The following is a 17159-nucleotide window of genomic DNA, read 5'->3' on the forward strand; positions in this document are numbered from 1 at the left end:
AAGCATAAAATCTTAGCAATCAAACTTACAAAATATTAATGTGTCACTTTTTAATTAAGAGGAGATTAAGAAACAAACAAGATTAATCCAAATTTTCATAAATGTGTAAGTAGTTAATTATCATGATCTTAGCCCTTACAAAGAAATGACTACCTTCCTTAAGTAGTGCTATGTAAGAAAAACTAAAACAATAGCTTATATGCATCACAAAAATCAAATAGTTTGTAAGTAGGTTATGAGGTGGTTAGGGAGTAATTATCATATTAAGTCATCTTTAAGCATACTATCACTTAGTTATGATCTTGAAGCCTTTATGGGGGTAAAGAGAGTGCATTCTACTCTTAATAAACCATAAAATCGCTTCATGATATACTCAACTTGACAAAATGGAACTTGACAAAATGTAGGTTAGTGTGTTAATCATTGTTAATAAGAGGGTTGCGGGGTGATTAGGGAATAAGTATCATATTAATCATGATGTTCAAGCATACTATTACCTAGTTCTGATCTTGAAGCCTTTATGGGTAAAGCGAGTTCTTTCTACTCTTAATAGACCATATAATATCACTTCAGGATCTACTCAACTTGATAAAACGAGACTTGACAAAGCGTAAGCTAGTGTGTTAATCATCGTTAGTAAGAGGGTTGTGGGGTGATTATTAGGAAGTAAGTATCATATTAGTCATCATCATGTTCAAGCATACTATTACTTAATTATGATCTAGAAGCCTTTATGGGTAAAGGGAGTGCTTTCTACTCTCAATAGACCATAACATTGCTTCACTTGACATAACGAAACTTTGACAAAACCTAGGTTAGTGTGTTAATCATTATTATTTTAGTAAGAGGATTACGGGGTGATTAGGGAGTAAGTATCATATTAGTTATCGTGTTCAAGCATCCTATTACTTAGTTATTATGATCTTGAAGACATTATGGATAAAGAGAGTGTTTTCTACTCTCAATAGTCCATAACATCGCTTCATGATCCATTCAACTTGGGAAACTGAAACTTGACAAAACGTAGGTCGATGTGTTAATCATTGTTAGTAAGAGGGTTGCAAGTGATTAGGAAATAACTATCATATTAGTCATCATGTTCAAGCATACTATTACTTAGTTATGATCTTGTAGCCTTTATGGGTAAAGAGAGGACTTTCTAGTCTCAATAGACCATAAAATCACTTCATGATCTACTCAACTTGACAAAACCAAACTTAAGTTAGTATGTTAATCATTGTTAGTGAAAGCATTGCAGGAGGGTAATTAGGGAGGTTAAACATAAGAATAAATATATTGAAATTGAAGACTAAAAGCAAGAATAATAAGTAGGGATTTACCTTAGAAGAAAGCTATAGGATGGAGGGTCTTCTTGGTTGATGGCTCAAAGGAAGGTGAGAGCAAGGAAGAGGCTATGAGGGTTATTTCCTTGCCTTCTTCACCTTCTTTTACTTGCATCAAAGGGCCTTATGGGTTACCTTTGTTTAGCTTTAGAGGAATTTTTGTTGATGGGAGATGGGACACCAAAAGTATGGGCAAGGAAGGAGATCTCTCCTTGGTTGCAAGAGGGGTGAAATTGCTTGAAAAAGAGAGGATTGCTTCTTCTTCTTCCTCTTCCTCTCCTTCTTCCACTTCTTCTTAGTATGAAGAAGAGAAGATTGTAGTTCACCTTGGTTGAGAGTAGAGATGATTTTGAGAAGAGAGGAATTAAGCTATGAGAAGTGTAGGAGATATTAGAGAGCTACACACATGAGAAGGAAAAGAGAATGGATGCACCTCTTTTGTGAGAGAAGAGGGCTTCTTCTTGAAAGCTTTAGAGAGAGGGAAGATGGTGATTGAGCATGTGAAAGGTTTAGCAATGAGGAGAAGAAACTATGGGTAAGATCTTTTGGGCTATGGAGGTGAAGAGCATGAGCTTGCTCTGAAGAATGATGGAAGATGAGAAGAGAAGCCCTTCTTTAAAGTTGTTTGGATAAGAGGGTTTTGATATAAGTGTCCACCACTTATCTCTATTTTTTATCATACTTCACCTATTTATATCCTTTTTCACCAAATTTTGAGAGGAAAAATCTAATTTCTCAAACATTTCTCACATTCCCACATGTTGTGGTCCAAAATGTTCCTAAAAATGAGCCTTAAGTGCCCTCCAGGAGTCTCAAAACTGTGAATTCTTTCTTTGTGAGTGAAATTTAAGCTTGGATTCTATTTGCTAAGGTTTTTTTTTTGAAAACATGCTATGAAGGTTATATACGAGAATCCTAGCAGATTTCTCATCCCTCAAGTGTCTTGGTTTTTACCCGGAACTAACCCTAGAATGCACTAAAATATGCAATGATTGTTCTTGAATAAGTGTGTGTGTGTGTGTGTGTAATCTGCACATGTGTGTATATGTGTATATATATACACGCACATAACACACATAGATATATATAAAAGTGTGTGTATGCATTTTTCTCATCAAAAATCAAAGTTACGTTCATGGGCGTGGTTTATGGATAGTTTTTTTATAAAGAGGGGTGAGCAATGTAGTTCAGAGACCACTATGTTTATAACACTTGATAGATATAAACTTGAAGAAAATCTCAAGCTTATCTTTATTAAAGAAGAATTAGGTCTCATTGATAGATATGAGATAGAAGGAAGTGTCTGTTCTAATAGAGAAGAGGCCATTTTTATTCTTGGAGAGATTTGTAAGCAATTAACAATATGAAATGCTACATAATAAGAATTTTGTGTCATTACTCTCTCTCTCTCTCTCTCTCTCTCTCTCTCTCTCTCTCTCTCTCTCTCTCTCTCTCTCTCTCTGCTTCTTTCAAATCTTTATTAATGCTCTACATAGCTATATGTGTGAGCAGAAATGAGCAATCGGTGGGCAACACATTGGAGAAAGCTCACATGCTGTGATTAGCATCACAAGCGATGTTGTGGAATCCACTCAAGCAAATACCATGAGTTTGCGAGCCACAAAACGTCGAGCGCGCTCCAGTTTAGCACAAGAAGATGGAAATGCAAAAAAGTGATTGCAGAGAATCTTACAAATGTGTGAGAGAAATGCTGAAAGGCAAGTCACATGCGAGACATATCTCCATGAGATATGTAAACAACTGAACGGGATAGAGGATGAGACTAATGTGTCTTTCTAGGAGGAGCTACAAACAATGCTCAAAAAACTTTCTGAGAGTTGTCTAAATATAGAATGTTCTCAAGAAAATCTCATTACTAGAAGTTGTAATTTGCTAATAGAGCAAGTGTATGAATGTAATGAACTTAAAAAGCAGATGGAGTTTTGTAAAGAGCAAGTGACCTTACTTAGGGACGAGGTTTTAAGACAAGGTACTATAGGGCAAATTACAATCTTTTAGTCATGATAGGTAGGAGAGCAAGTAGTCTACCTAGATACTTTCGAAATTGTGAATGAGATATTGAATATTAATATTTTAGAATGATTTGGATGAAGTTGTGTTTTTCTTCTTTTTGTTCTGCTCTCTCTCTCTATGTTTCTCTTCTACTATGTCTTTTATGTAATGTAATTCATTTTTTGTGGCTTATTTCTTTAATAGACGGAGGAGGTTATAAGAACTTATCTCAATTGGGAATCTAGCGCTCTCTCCAAGGAGGAACGGTTGTCTATAGCTAACGAATTTGAGCTACAATTTTTAGGGCCTGACAAATGGGAGAGTGGGTGGCCTATTTATGAGTGTGAGTTTAGGGAGAAAAGAAATATAATGTATATTGACATTTGTCCTATTAATCTAGAGAAGAACAACTTGGCCCTTCTCCATATAAAAGAGACTCTAGGTTTAATTTCACATTATAAATTTCAAAGCCAACGGTGTAAAAATGTACACGAGGCTAGAAGAACATTTCGTGAGATCTTGGCATGTATCCCTTAACCAAAACTCATTAGATATGAGAACTAAGTAAGAAACTTTAGTATTTCTCTAGATTTTCTTTGTCAAATATATTTTTGTGCCCATACGGAAACACACAACAATGTCCTCATGTTTCCCTATGTATTGATCAACATCAGGAGCTTTTGCAACAGCTAAGGCCTCGCATGCATAAGGCATTGTAATGTTTCAGCTTAAAGGTTCTAAGACCACTAAAAACAACACCATGGAAACATAGGTGTCACAATTCATAGACTTGGACACACAAAATCATAGTTATAAGCCTCATATCATAGTTATTTGCACCATATGATACCATATTTTTCACTTTGTTAATTGCCACATAAGACATCAACACATTTCTGTCAAGAAGCCAAAGTTAAGCTTGCCAAGCAGAGAAGGAGAGAGACTGTAGCAAAAAATGAAGCTTGCCTCAAAAACCACATTCTAAAGGCACATGTTAGTATTTTTTTATTGGCTATGGGTAAGAAGTGCAGTGGCTCTCTTAATAAATCTTAACTATGGCTACAAGTGCCTCATGCAAGAAACGTACAATAAGTTTCCCTTCTACTCACGAGGCTCTTCATACCTAGCTAGGTGGAGTGTGGGGTAGGAGGATGATCACGCAATCGATGGCCAATTCCATGTTTTTTAAAGGAATCATAATGTGTCTTATAGCTTTTAGGACCATTACAAACAACACCATGGTCACATGAGGAAAAATTTCCTACAATCAATAATCAAAGTATCATGTAGAAAATGTTTGTGAGGCATAGGAAAACACATACGCACACAAATAATTTCTACTTTCTTATTCATTTTTTGTATTTTTATTTCCCTTTGTATTTCACATTGATTGAGAATTGTGTGTTTTATAAATGCAAGAAGAAAAACCAAATATGGTGCAAGCAAGGAGGGAAGGACTTGCTAACAAGCAAGCACAACTACATAATGTGCATCGCATGTATTCTCATCGTATAGAAAACCTTAATGAGGAAACAGTCTCCCTCATTAGAGAACAAATAATCTCTTTAAGCTTTAACATGGAAGTGCCAGATTTTAATTCTCTCTCTCTAGATAGAGGATGTGGGGAAAATACTGAGCCTTTATCATGTCCTTTAGAGGTTAATAATGAGAGGAATGTGTTCACTTTTGATTTGAACCAACCAGCTCTTATTGATTTACAAGAGTGTGATTACATGAATGAAGGTGAAGCTTTACCAAGGGAGAATGCATCAATGCCCTTATATTTAGACCTTAATATGATGCCTGAGAATGATAGCAATGAAATATAGGTGATGTTGAGGAAATTATTGAGAAATGTCACTCTATTCATCGTGTTTACCCCCTTAGAAATGGTATAAGACACCCTACTACATTACCTTTGGTGTTTGGAGATTGTTTGCTTCATACTTTGAGAGATTTGACTTATGAGTGCCACCATTGTAAATTAATGCTATGGAAAGTTGAGATAAAACGAGAAGCTGGAAAGTTGGTAGGAAAAGGTTGTTGTTCAAGTGGAAAAGTATTTTTGGATCCACTTCAAGCTCCTCCTGCTGCTTTAAGAGACCTGCTTCTTGGAAATGACATGCAAAGTAGAGCATTTCAAAAAAATATACGTGCTTATAATAGCTCATTGGCATTTGTTTCTTTGGGTGCTCACTTGGATGATCGATTCACAAGAGGTGCTGGAGTTTACACATTTCGCATACATGGTAGTACATATCACAGTATAGGGCCTTTAGTTCCTAATGAGAACTATGGAGAAGCTCCTCGATTTGCACAATTATATGTCTATGATACAGAGCATGAGTTACAAAATAGGCTACAAGGGTTGGGGGGCCTAGATGAGCGCACCTTAGAGAGATTACAAACAATGGTGCATGAGTGCATTCCCTATGCACAGTCTTTTCGGTCAATGAGGGAAATATTACAAATAAATCCAAACTGTGAATTAAAAATGGTTATCAAAGCAGCACATTCAAGGGCAAGAAGGGCAAGGCAATACTTAGTTCCTGTTGGTAGTGAGGCGGCAGCAATAATGCCTGGACAAGGTGAATGCTCTAATGTGGGTCATAGGGACATACATATAAACTTTCGAGGGGGAGGCTTGCATAGAATTACAAACTTGAATCAGTCATATATGCCTTTAGTGTATGACCTTTTGTTTCCAAGGGGAGAGGATGGTTGGCATGATAATATTTTTATGCAAGAGGGAACCAATCCCAATAGATATAGACGAAATGCTGCTGTGCATCAGACAAAAGTGACTCAAATGAAATTCTATGCCTTTAGATTGCAATGTCGTGAAGACACCAATGCTTGCCTATTACGTGGTGGTAGATTATTGCAACAATATATAGTTGATGCATACAATAGTATTGAAGAGTCAAGGTTGAATTGGATACGACACAATCAACCATCTCTTCGTTATGAAGTTTATCAAGGACTGGCTGATATGGTGAATGTTAGTGATGGTTCTGAAAGGTTAAGAGGTAATACCATCGGAAGAAGGATTGTATTACCATCCTCTTTCACTGGGGGTCCTCGATTTATGCATCAGTTGTACCAAGACTCTATGGCAATTGTTAGAAAGAAGGGAAAGCCTGATTTATTTATAACATTCACTTGCAACCCAAATTGGGAGGACATTTGTAAAGCACTTGACTGCACGTGTGTTTCATGAAAAGCATAACGACATGATGCATTTATTAGTGAAAAGGGCTTTGTTTGGAAAAGTTGTTGGTTTTGTCTCTGTTATTGAGTTTCAAAAACGAGGATTACCGCATGCTCATATATTTTTGATTTTGGACAATGAGTGGAAGCCAACAGACACAATTCATTATGATAAGTTAGTATGCACTGAATTGCCTGACAAAAGTATGTTTCCAGAGTTTTTTGAAATAATTCGTCATTCTAACATCCATGGACCATGTGGACCATTCAATCCAAATTCTCCTTGCATGGTTGATAGAAAATGTAAGTACCATTATCCTCGAAGGTTCTCAGAGAGCACTGTGCTACAAACATGCATCGTGACACACAAACTACCATGCAAGTGAAGGGAAATATGCTTGATTGTCGTTGGGTTGTACCATATAATCCTTTTCTTTCACTCAAATACAAGGCTCACATAAATGTAGAAGTTTGCTCCACTATTATTACTGTGAAATATTTGTATAAGTATGTTTATAAGGGTCATGATAGAGCTACCATTCAGTTGTTGGATAGCAATGGTGGTGTTGATGAGATCAGTAAGTATTTGGATGTGCGATATGTTTCAGCATCAGAGGCATGCTGGTGCATTTATGAATATGATTTGCATGAGGAGAAGCCAGATGTGCAAAGGTTGCAAGTGCATCTTCCCCATCAAAACATTGTAATCTTCAATGATGGTGATGATATTCAAGATGTGGTTAACAATGAGAGAAACCATAAAACTTCTCTTACTGAATGGTTTACTACAAATCAGCTACATGCTAATGCAAATGAACTACTTTACATTGACTTTCCTTGCCATTGGGTATGGAACAAAGGTGAGAGGGCTTGGACTAGAAGGAAACAAGGTAATACAATTGGTCGCATATACACTGTTAGTCTAGCTTCAGGTGAACAATATTATTTGCATGTCTTACTGACAGTATGCAAGGGTTGCAAGTCTTTTGAAGACTTACGTACATTTGAAGGCATTTTGTGTCCTAATTTTAAGGCTACTTGCTTAGCAAGGGGTCTATTGGAAAGTGATGAGGAGTCTACATGTCTCCAAGAAGCAGCATTCCAAAGCACTAGTTGTCAATTAAGACAATTGTTTGTGATCATATTGGTATTTTGTGAGGACAACTATGGGAGAAATTTTCTCTTGAGTTGTCTAAGGATTTCTTTCACTCCTTGCAATCCGTATGTGCAAATGTTTCTACTTGCCAAACAATGGCTAAAAAACAAGGTCTCTTACATGTGTAAGATCTTCTTCAACATTATGGAAGGCGTCTAAGTGAATTCGAAGGAATGCCCTCACCTGATATGAGCAGTGCAGCTATGTTGATTAATAGTCTTTTGATGGAGGAGACTATGTTTGATCAACAAGAACAAGCTGTTATGGGGTTTTCAATGCAACAAAGTCTTAATGATTGCCAGCAAAGGGCATACAATGTAGTACTTGAGTACAAAAATGAAGGGGCTGTGTTCTTTCTTAATGGTCCAGGCGGATCTGATAAGACATATCTCTATAATGCATTGCTTTCTCGATTACGTGGTGAACACAAAATTGCTTTAGCATGTGCATCATCTGGAATAGCAGTACTACTTCTTGCCAATGGACGTACAACTCACTATCTCTTCAAGATTCCACTGATTTTGAATGGAACTAGCACATGCAGCATTAAAGTTAATAGTCCATTAGCTGAAATTATAAAGCTAGCAAGCTTAATAATTTGGGATGAGGCTCCTATGACACATCGACATGCATTTGAGGCACTTGACAGGACATTTCAAGATGTTATGGGAAATGATAGAGTTTTTGGTGGAAAAGTCATGCTCTTTGGTGGAGACTTCAGGCAAATTCTGCCAGTTATTATAAAGGGCTCACGTGAGGACATTGTGGATGCAACATTGTGTCATTCCTTGCTTTGGAGACATGTGAAAGTTCTTAAACTTACTCACAACATGCAGATCATGTGCAATGCTATAAATGGAATGGAGCATGGTTTTAGTGAATGGGTTCTAGCAGTTGGAAATGGATCATTATCAGAAAGAGGAGAGGATTCAGTTGTCATGCCTCATACAATGCTTCTTTCAGAGAATTCATTACAAAGTTTGATTAACTGGGTTTATCAAGATCTTTGTAATGTGCAAGATTTTGTAGGGTTTTTCAAAGATCGTGCTGTGCTTGCACCAAGAAACCAAGATGTAGATGAAATAATTCAAATTGGCTTGAATACAATGATGGGACAAGAGAGAGAGTACTTGAGTGCTAACAGTGTTTCTTCTACTTCTACTTCACATAATAGCATTTTGTATACTACTGAGTACTTGAACAATTTGAACCTTGGAGGCAGTTATCCTCCACATCGTTTGGTGCTCAAGAAGAATGCTCCCATTATTTTGCTGCGAAATTTAGACCCTCGACGTGGACTATGCAATGGGACAAGGTTAATATGTAAGCAGTTTCATTCTAAGGTGATAGAAGCAGAGATCATCATCACGGGCACAAACATTGGGGACATGGTTTTTTTAACCTAGGATAACATTTATGCCAACCACTCTTCAACTTCCATTTGAAATGAGAAGGCGGCAATTTCTAGTGAGGCTTTGCTTTTGGCATGACAATAAATAAGTCTCAAGGTCAAACATTGAGTATTATGGGGTTATACTTGCCTACACCTGTTTTCACACATGGGCAACTTTATGTAGCATTGTCGCGTGTGAGAAGCATGGATGCAATGAAGGTGTGTATCAAAAGCAAGGAGACTTCTACAGAATCCTACATTCAGAATGTTGTGTACAAAGAAGTTTTGCAAATGGCTTCTGGGAGGCTATGATGAATATAATACGTAGGTCCAAAAAGAAACTCAAAAAAGGGACTCCACCCTGTGCTTGCACGTGAGCAGTTAAATCATCAACCTACTCTCGTGTAGCCAAATAGTCTTCCCAGTGTTCTTAGTGTTTCAATTTCATGGGGATCCTCCATAGGGTGGTCCCCTGAACTATGGCCTTCCCTTGCCCCCTCTCTCTCTTTCCCCTCCATCTATACACTGGAATAGGAAAAAAGAAGTAAAAAATTTGTAGACAAAGATGGGGCACTTCCCTGGTTGATGTCCGCCTAAATCCTCGGCACTGGGCGAAGGTAGGTGTGCTGAATTTGAATTTTCAGCACGCTGAATTTTTTGAAATTGCAAAAAATTACAGAAAATTACAGAAAATTGCAGAAATTTCTGAAATTCCAGCCTTCAAAAGAAATCGCCCAGCTTATAATGCCTAAATGAGTGTCGATTCACTGCAATTTGCTGAAAATTTACTCCCAACTTGAAATCGACCTACTGTTTTTTTCTGGAGAAACCCTAATTTTCAGAATTGGGTACCCTAAACTTATCTGTAGCAATGTCCAGGGCTGTAGGAAGCTTCAATGGACCAGCCGGCTGAAAAATCCTCCTTCTTGGACCCAAACAATTAGCTGTTTCTTGCTTTTCCCGCGTCCGAGAAGCGCCACACAGCTCTGATACCAGTGTGATAAAACTCTAAATTGCTGTATCAGAGCGATAAAACTAGGGTCGGTACCTGAGACGAAGATAGTGAGCGAGTCGAAAACGAATTGGGAGATGAAGTTACATTCCGCTGTTTGGGCATACAGGGTAGCTTATAAAACAGCTGTTGGAACAACACCGTTTAACATGGTGTTTGGACTAGATGCTATATTGCCCATGGAATTTTTGATCCCAACCTTAAGAGTGGCTAAAGAGCTTAAGTGGATAGGACATGAACTGTCAGAGAGGCTAGAAGAGTTAGAAAAGTTAGATGAAACAAGGCTGGCTGCAGTAGCAGGGATATATGCTCTGAAAAGAAGGCAAAAGCAATTTCATGATAGCCGAATCATGATGAAAGAATTGCAATTGGGGGAATTAGTTCTGGTTTTTACTCTCAAGGAGTTCCAGGGTAAATTTACCTAGCGAGGACGTGGTCCTTATGTGATTTCGGGTCTATCATCTAGTGGAGCACTTAAGCTTTCTACGCTTGATGGTGAAGAGATGCCAAACTGGATAAACGGTTGCCGGATTAAGAAGTACAACATTCCTCTCAGAGCTTGATAGATTGCACAAAGCAAAATGGCGTCAAGAAAAACGAAAGTTAGTGGCTGAGATGGCTCAACAAGAAGCCAGAGAAAGAGCGAACAAACGTAGAATGCGGAGAGGGGTTCCGTTAACAGAAGGGTTGTCTAAACGCTGTAAGTTTAGTATCACAAAGGATCTTGAAGATGGAGGGTCCGAGGATGAAACACCTCCTCTCTTCATTGCCGTTCAAGTTGGGGAACAACGTCTACCAACTTATGTGTTTATTGACTCGGGGGCGGATGGGAACACGATCTCGTATGAACTGTTTTCTCAATTGAACAACACTGCACTTAAAGAAACTAATGCCATGTTTGAATCATTCACTGGAGATAAAGTAAAAGCTCATGGCATTTGTGAATTAAAGTTGTTTGTAAGTGAACTAAGCTGCGGGGACAAGTTCTTTGTCACACCAAGTGAAAATGCAGGATACTCCGCTAATTTTAGGGAGGACATGGCAAAGAAAGCACAACTGCTTCGCCAATTGGGAACGAAAGCTGGTACATTGTCAGAGTGCTGACAATCGATTGTGGGTACCTCTGCGACAACCTGGTGAAGCTTATGCCACAACTATCCGGGAGATACCAACGAAATCCTCTGAAAAGAAGATAGCAGGTTCACAATCAAACGCAAAGGAGCAGGTAAAGACAAATGCAAAAAAAAGCCACCAAAATAGCCAAAAGCACTAAAGACAATCAACGCCAACAAGAAGAAAGACAAAGCTCAACTAGAGTGGATTTGGGTAAAGAAGATTGAGGTGGCAACGACAAAGACGATCAATGCTTCCAAGGCACAGATTATGCCAAATTCCAAGCAAGCAGCTAAATCGACAACAACCAAGTGGCCAACAAATTCTACGACCGAGCAGGCCTATGGAACAAAAAGATGGATCCCAAAAGCGCTACTTAGAGCTCAAAAAGATTCGGAGTATATTTGGGTTCCAAAGGTGCAAAAAAAATCGCCAACGTCATCTCGAAAGCCACGAAGGACAAAGAAGGGACAACAAACCCAACCAAAGTGTGCTACATTTCCCACACAGACAATCAAGCAGGTATGGGTTCCAGAGAAATCTCTTTATCACACTGTAGATGGGATAGCGTGGATTTCGAAAAGCTTGGTGACAAATTCTACCAAGAAAGCTGCCAAGAAGCCAGCCAACAAAAGCCTTGACGACCACACAGCACATCAAAAGCCAAAAATTGTAAAGCAAGTGTGGAAACCCAAGGTAAAGCCTCAAGAAACAACTCAACCACAACCAGGGAAGACTCGGGGTCACAATGGTAAAAAAGTGTGGAAAGTGAAGACTGCCTTGCCAAAAGAAGTTCCTCCGACAAAGCCTGTGAACACCAAACAGAACTCCACAAAACAAATCAAGGTTTGGAAACCCAAGCAGGTTCAACCAACACGTGCAAAAAAAAGGCTCCAACATCAATCAAGCCATTCCTCTTTAGAGCATTGGATCTTCAAGTTCAGCTATTTGGGCTTACGTCTATGTTGTTACCACACTGTACATGGAAAGATTTTGTTCGCGAGAACAACAAGACTATGCCAAATTAGCGTTATTTGTGAAGTCAGCACGTTAATGCCCTGAGGACAACGAAACTTCAAGGTCAATCAGGTGATGAGCACCAAAAGACAAAGTGTATATAGTAGATTAGGTTAGATAGGACGTAACCTCGTCAGCAAATGCCCATGGGACACATTGTACCATTAACTTGTTTCTTGCACAGCATGTGACAAGGCAAGTGGAAAGAGTGGTGAGGTGGAAAATGCTAAAAGGGACATATAGCTTAGTAGCACAAATATGATAATGTGTAGGGTAAAGTAAATATAGAGTATTGACTCTAAAGTGGTGGGTAAACATATTTGGTTAGAATATGTAACAAAAAAAATATTATTTAGATTTTATATTTAGGAAATTTTAAAATGAGGGGAATAAGATAAACTAGAAGTTAGATTTTATGTAAAAAGGATTTGAGAGATTTAATCAAAAAGTGAGAGGTTGAAAAATATGCAAGGCATTGAATACAAACTTATGTGACTAGTGACATTGAATACAAACCCATGTGACTAGTGACATTGAATACAAACTTATGTGACTAGTGACATTGAATACAAACACATGTGACTAGTGACATGTTTCAAAACCCTCCTTATTTGAGGCTAAAGTAATATTTGGGTCAAACATTCTTATCTTTACAATTAATCTAAAGATTCTCTCTTAAATGCAAGGTAGACTAAATATAAGTTTTACTCACCTACTAGACTAAACTATTCTTAATATGTTACATAATAAATTCAACAAGCTAGGACTCCTTTCATAGGTCTTAGACATGTGAGAATATTAGCTTAGTGTAACTTTGCTAAGAAAACTAAGGACAAGAAATCTAAGGTGGCGTTAAGCCCTCGTAGGAGTCTATATGGGTTTTTCTACTAAAAAAAAGGACAAGTATAAGATGTGAATTACTATGGTGTGTTTGGATATAGAGAATTTCTATGCATTTAATTCTCCAAAAACCTGCACACTAATGAGTCTCAAGAATGCATTAATTTTGTAGGAAAAAGAAAAATCTGGGCACAAACCCAAGCTTGTACCCAAAGATTAGCCACCATATCAGTAAAGCCACTTACCAAGCGGCGCTCCCAATAGGTGGACTCCTTCACCTCGAAAGAAATTTCTAAGACCAAAATCACCTAACTTTCAAACAACTGCATAGGGGCACCATAGACGATATCATACACGTCTCACCACATCTCTCTCTTATCCCACACAAACCAAAGAAAAGACAACCTCAACGGCTCACACATCTCATTATCAAGGCCTTTTATCTGTCGGCAAGGCTAAGCCACTCACATATCATCAACACAAACCCTATTTGTCCATTGACAAGGGGTCATCCATCACACATAGCTTTTTATCAATTGACAAAGCTTCAACCCACTCTTCCTCACACTCTCCTTTTATCACACACTCACACTGCAGTAACACTGCACTCCCCAACACATACACATGCACCCCATTTGCTCAACATGCACATATACACTCGTAAGCTACTGCTGGCTATTCCGGACACACACCCGCACTCACCTCTTACTCAAGACACACAAACATCCCTTGTATGCCTCTGCTGCCCTTGTGGCTTAGCAAACAACTCACGCACACTGCTGCCCAAAGCTTTCTCTTGATCACACATAAAGTTTACACATCCCGCAGTCCCTTTTTATCATGGCCACACATACGTACCCACATTTGACCATCTCTCACTCTCTCTTCCACACTACACACATACAGTCGTTCACTTGACCATCTCTCACTCTCTCTTCCACACTACACACATACAGTCATTCACTTGTCTCAAGCACATGCGCGCTGTCAACCTACTCATAGTCCTAACACAAGCACGGGCCACTTCTTGTCACGCCACACTTGTCAATCCCTAACATACTCATACACTCACGTACCTAATCATCCACAATCACAGGTTGGCCCGGCTTACAACAACACCCTCTTTCCCTCGCTCTTATCCCCCACAGGACACACACCAAGTTTAATGCTCACGCTGCTTGCTTATGCAGCCGATCACACACACACACACACACACAACACCTTGTTGGTCAAACTTTGATGCCCATCACACACCTGCACTCTTTCTTTCTTTCTCTCTCGCTCTCTCTACCAACACAAAATACACGTGCACATACAGTTTATCAGCAGAATAATATCCTGACACAAATCTCCTGCCTATTGAGCATTGAGGAATACATTGCCCCCCCCTCTTCTAAGGCTGAGGCTCACACACACAACACACTCTGGCCAACTCCAATCCAAAAAAACGACACAAAACTTCTCCTCCTCACTGCTTCTTGGCTTTCCGCCTTGAGAATTGGCGATATCTTCTTTTTATACGCCTCCCTCTCGTATGTGTTGGCGTGGCTGCCCTGCTCGCGTTTCCCGTGTACTTCACGCGCCTCTAGTCCAGTTGGCTCCTCTTCACTGTGCTTGCCACACTCTCCAAGCCATGCTGGCACTTCCAAAATCGCGATTTCTGCTGGTGCGCCATATTTCTACGCGCTTCTTTGTGCTGTTGGCTGCGCTCAGTTGGCACTCCTGTGGGCTCTCCACATGCCTTTTGCCCTACTGGTGTTTCTCTTTCGTGCACTTCTTACGCTTGCTGGCGCCCGCCCATACACTAGTTTTCTCATAACTACCTTCCAAGGCACATTCTCACGAGTGCCCAAGCTTCTCAGCAACTCACACATAAAAAAAGCCTTAGTCCTTGTTCCCACATGGGCCCTTCAATGACGCCACATGCTCTCAAGCTACTGCAAGTTGTTCCCCTTTCACATATGCGCCAGCCCGCTAATTAAAGATGCCCTCAAGGCTTCATTCTCGCATGATATCCTGCTGGTATAGCTCTCACACTCCCACGTAATATTTGGGGCCGCACCCCGCCGAGCTCAGATTCCCATCTTGGCCGCAGCCCTGGATGGTGGCCTGTTCTTAAGGCTATATTGCCTCTATGCTCTCCACACATCCGCTCGGTTGTCGTGCTTGCCATTCGCACCCCCGCATCCCTTGTTCCAACACAAACACACACTGTGCTCACACATATTTAAGCTCTATGATTGCAGAGTGGTCACATGCTTGGACCCTAATGCCCCAGCTGCACATCTTCACAAGGCATATGCCCTTTTCTGATAGTAGGCTGGCCCACCATTTTAGCATGATTCCAAAGCCTTCTAGGCATTACTTCCAAACCAAAAAGCCATCAAAGGTACTACATGCTCTATGTACAAAAGCCAAAAAAGCTTTACAAAAAACTATCATCCTCTACCAAACCAAAGCCTACTAGATCATTCATGATCAGCACAGCAAAGAAGACCTTGCATTCATATTCTTGGATCTAACGGCCAAAGTTGTATCACCCAACTCAATATCATGACACACCACATCCACCCACCTGGGTCAAAGAGCATCCTTTTAGATTCACCATTACACTGCCACCAACACTGCCACCAACTGAGAAGATAAGCACCCTCAACATCTGCTTGCAAACCATGTCCAAAATGCATGGACCACCCTTCAACTTCCACATCCAAGAGCTCCTGCTTTGACCATATATCCACCTTTTTTATTGGAAAATTCTCCTTTATCACCACATCATTCTCACCCATAGCAGCCAAAAACCCTTTTGTAACAACCTCATCACCCATCCTGTCCTCTTTATCCGAAACTTTGGTCGATTCCTGCTTCAAAGCATCACATAAGTGATAACCCACAATGCATAGACTCCTCTGTCTAACCTGTTGTATAGTAGCACTCATCATCAAACTCAAGACCACTTGTGAACACCATCCTCTAACCAAAGCATACATGGGATCATCATCTTTCCTGTCCAAAGTCACATCAAAGCAATCATCCATAACATTCTTGTCTATGTCCACATGTCCACATCCCAGGTTTCATCTTCATGCACAAGATTCATATCACTTGGCTCATTAGACAAGGAAACATCCACAACATCAATCACATCCTTACAATCATAAACATGCTCATCCAAGAAGTCCACAGTGACCTGCTCCTCTTCATTCTTCAAAGCAACTTGCCCATGGTCCACATCTTGTCCACATATATAAGCATTCATATCTTCATCCTCAAGTGAAATCCCCTCTACCCTATCCTCCTTCATGGTAATGGTTTGTGTAGAAGAAACATCAAAACAAATATCATTCGAAAAAGCATCTTTTCCATCAACCAAAAGAACTTGCTTACCCTCCCACATGGGTGTGTCACCACACATATGTTCAACATCCACAACCACAATCAAGTCGTCACCAAGAGAGAATTCCAAATCACTTTCCACAATAGCATCGACATTCGATTGCAAGGATATCTCTTCCTCCACACAAATTAGCACATCCATCTCTTCATTCGACATAATAACATCTTCGACAACCCCGCTTTCCAAGAACAATGGCTTCTCTTCAAGACCTGTCAAGCACTTCTTTTGCTTTGGGGTTTTAACTTCTATGGAATCCTCATTCGGACACCCTTTCAACCATGAAAAAAACCCTGATGGCTCATTAAGCCTATATCTATTCACGTGCTTTAACCTTGAAGGCATTCCTTCTAGCAAAAAAGATTTGGCATCCTTTCCAGCACCAAGGAGATCCTCATGCACACCCTCTGAATACAGACCGAGCTCTGCCATCTTCTTCCTCTTCCACTCCTTGTCCCTTGCAATCCGCAAAGCATCCTCAAATGTTTTGGGGTTCTTCCCTTCGACCTTGAACTTCAACGCAGGAAGCAAACCACTTATAAACAATCCTTTCTTCACAAAAATCGAGGGAGCCTCACTCGACAAAGAAAAGCACCATCGATCCCACAACCCTGTGAACACATGCAAAAAATCATCCACATCCTGTCCTTGTCCCTGTCGCAAATCAT

General features: G+C 39.7%; 1 protein-coding gene across 1 annotated transcript; it reads left to right on the forward strand.

Moving 5' to 3' along the window:
• The first annotated feature begins 6942 nt into the window (after positions 1-6942).
• On the forward strand, positions 6943-11231 carry LOC147603798 (uncharacterized). Its single transcript, XM_086796322.1, has 4 exons — positions 6943-7697; positions 7874-9037; positions 10141-10538; positions 10684-11231. The coding sequence occupies exons 1-4, from the start codon at positions 6943-6945 to the stop codon at positions 11229-11231; spliced, it is 2865 nt and encodes a 954-aa protein (XP_086652448.1).
• The last annotated feature ends 5928 nt before the right edge of the window (positions 11232-17159 follow it).

The sequence above is a fragment of the Cibotium barometz genome, chromosome 63 (assembly GCF_041138505.1).
Source record: "Cibotium barometz isolate CiBa-2024 chromosome 63, ASM4113850v1, whole genome shotgun sequence".
In the NCBI taxonomy this organism is placed as follows: Eukaryota; Viridiplantae; Streptophyta; class Polypodiopsida; order Cyatheales; family Cibotiaceae; genus Cibotium; species Cibotium barometz.

Bases quoted from the DNA above. Each gene is read 5' to 3' on its own strand.
- LOC147603798 (XM_086796322.1), top strand. From the start codon at position 6,943: ATGCAAGTGAAGGGAAATATGCTTGATTGTCGTTGGGTTGTACCATAT. The intron at 7,698-7,873 runs GTTTGTGATCAT...ACATTATGGAAG, and splicing joins AGTTGTCAATTAAGACAATT to GCGTCTAAGTGAATTCGAAG. The intron at 9,038-10,140 runs GTTAATATGTAA...TTGCTGTATCAG, and splicing joins GGACTATGCAATGGGACAAG to AGCGATAAAACTAGGGTCGG.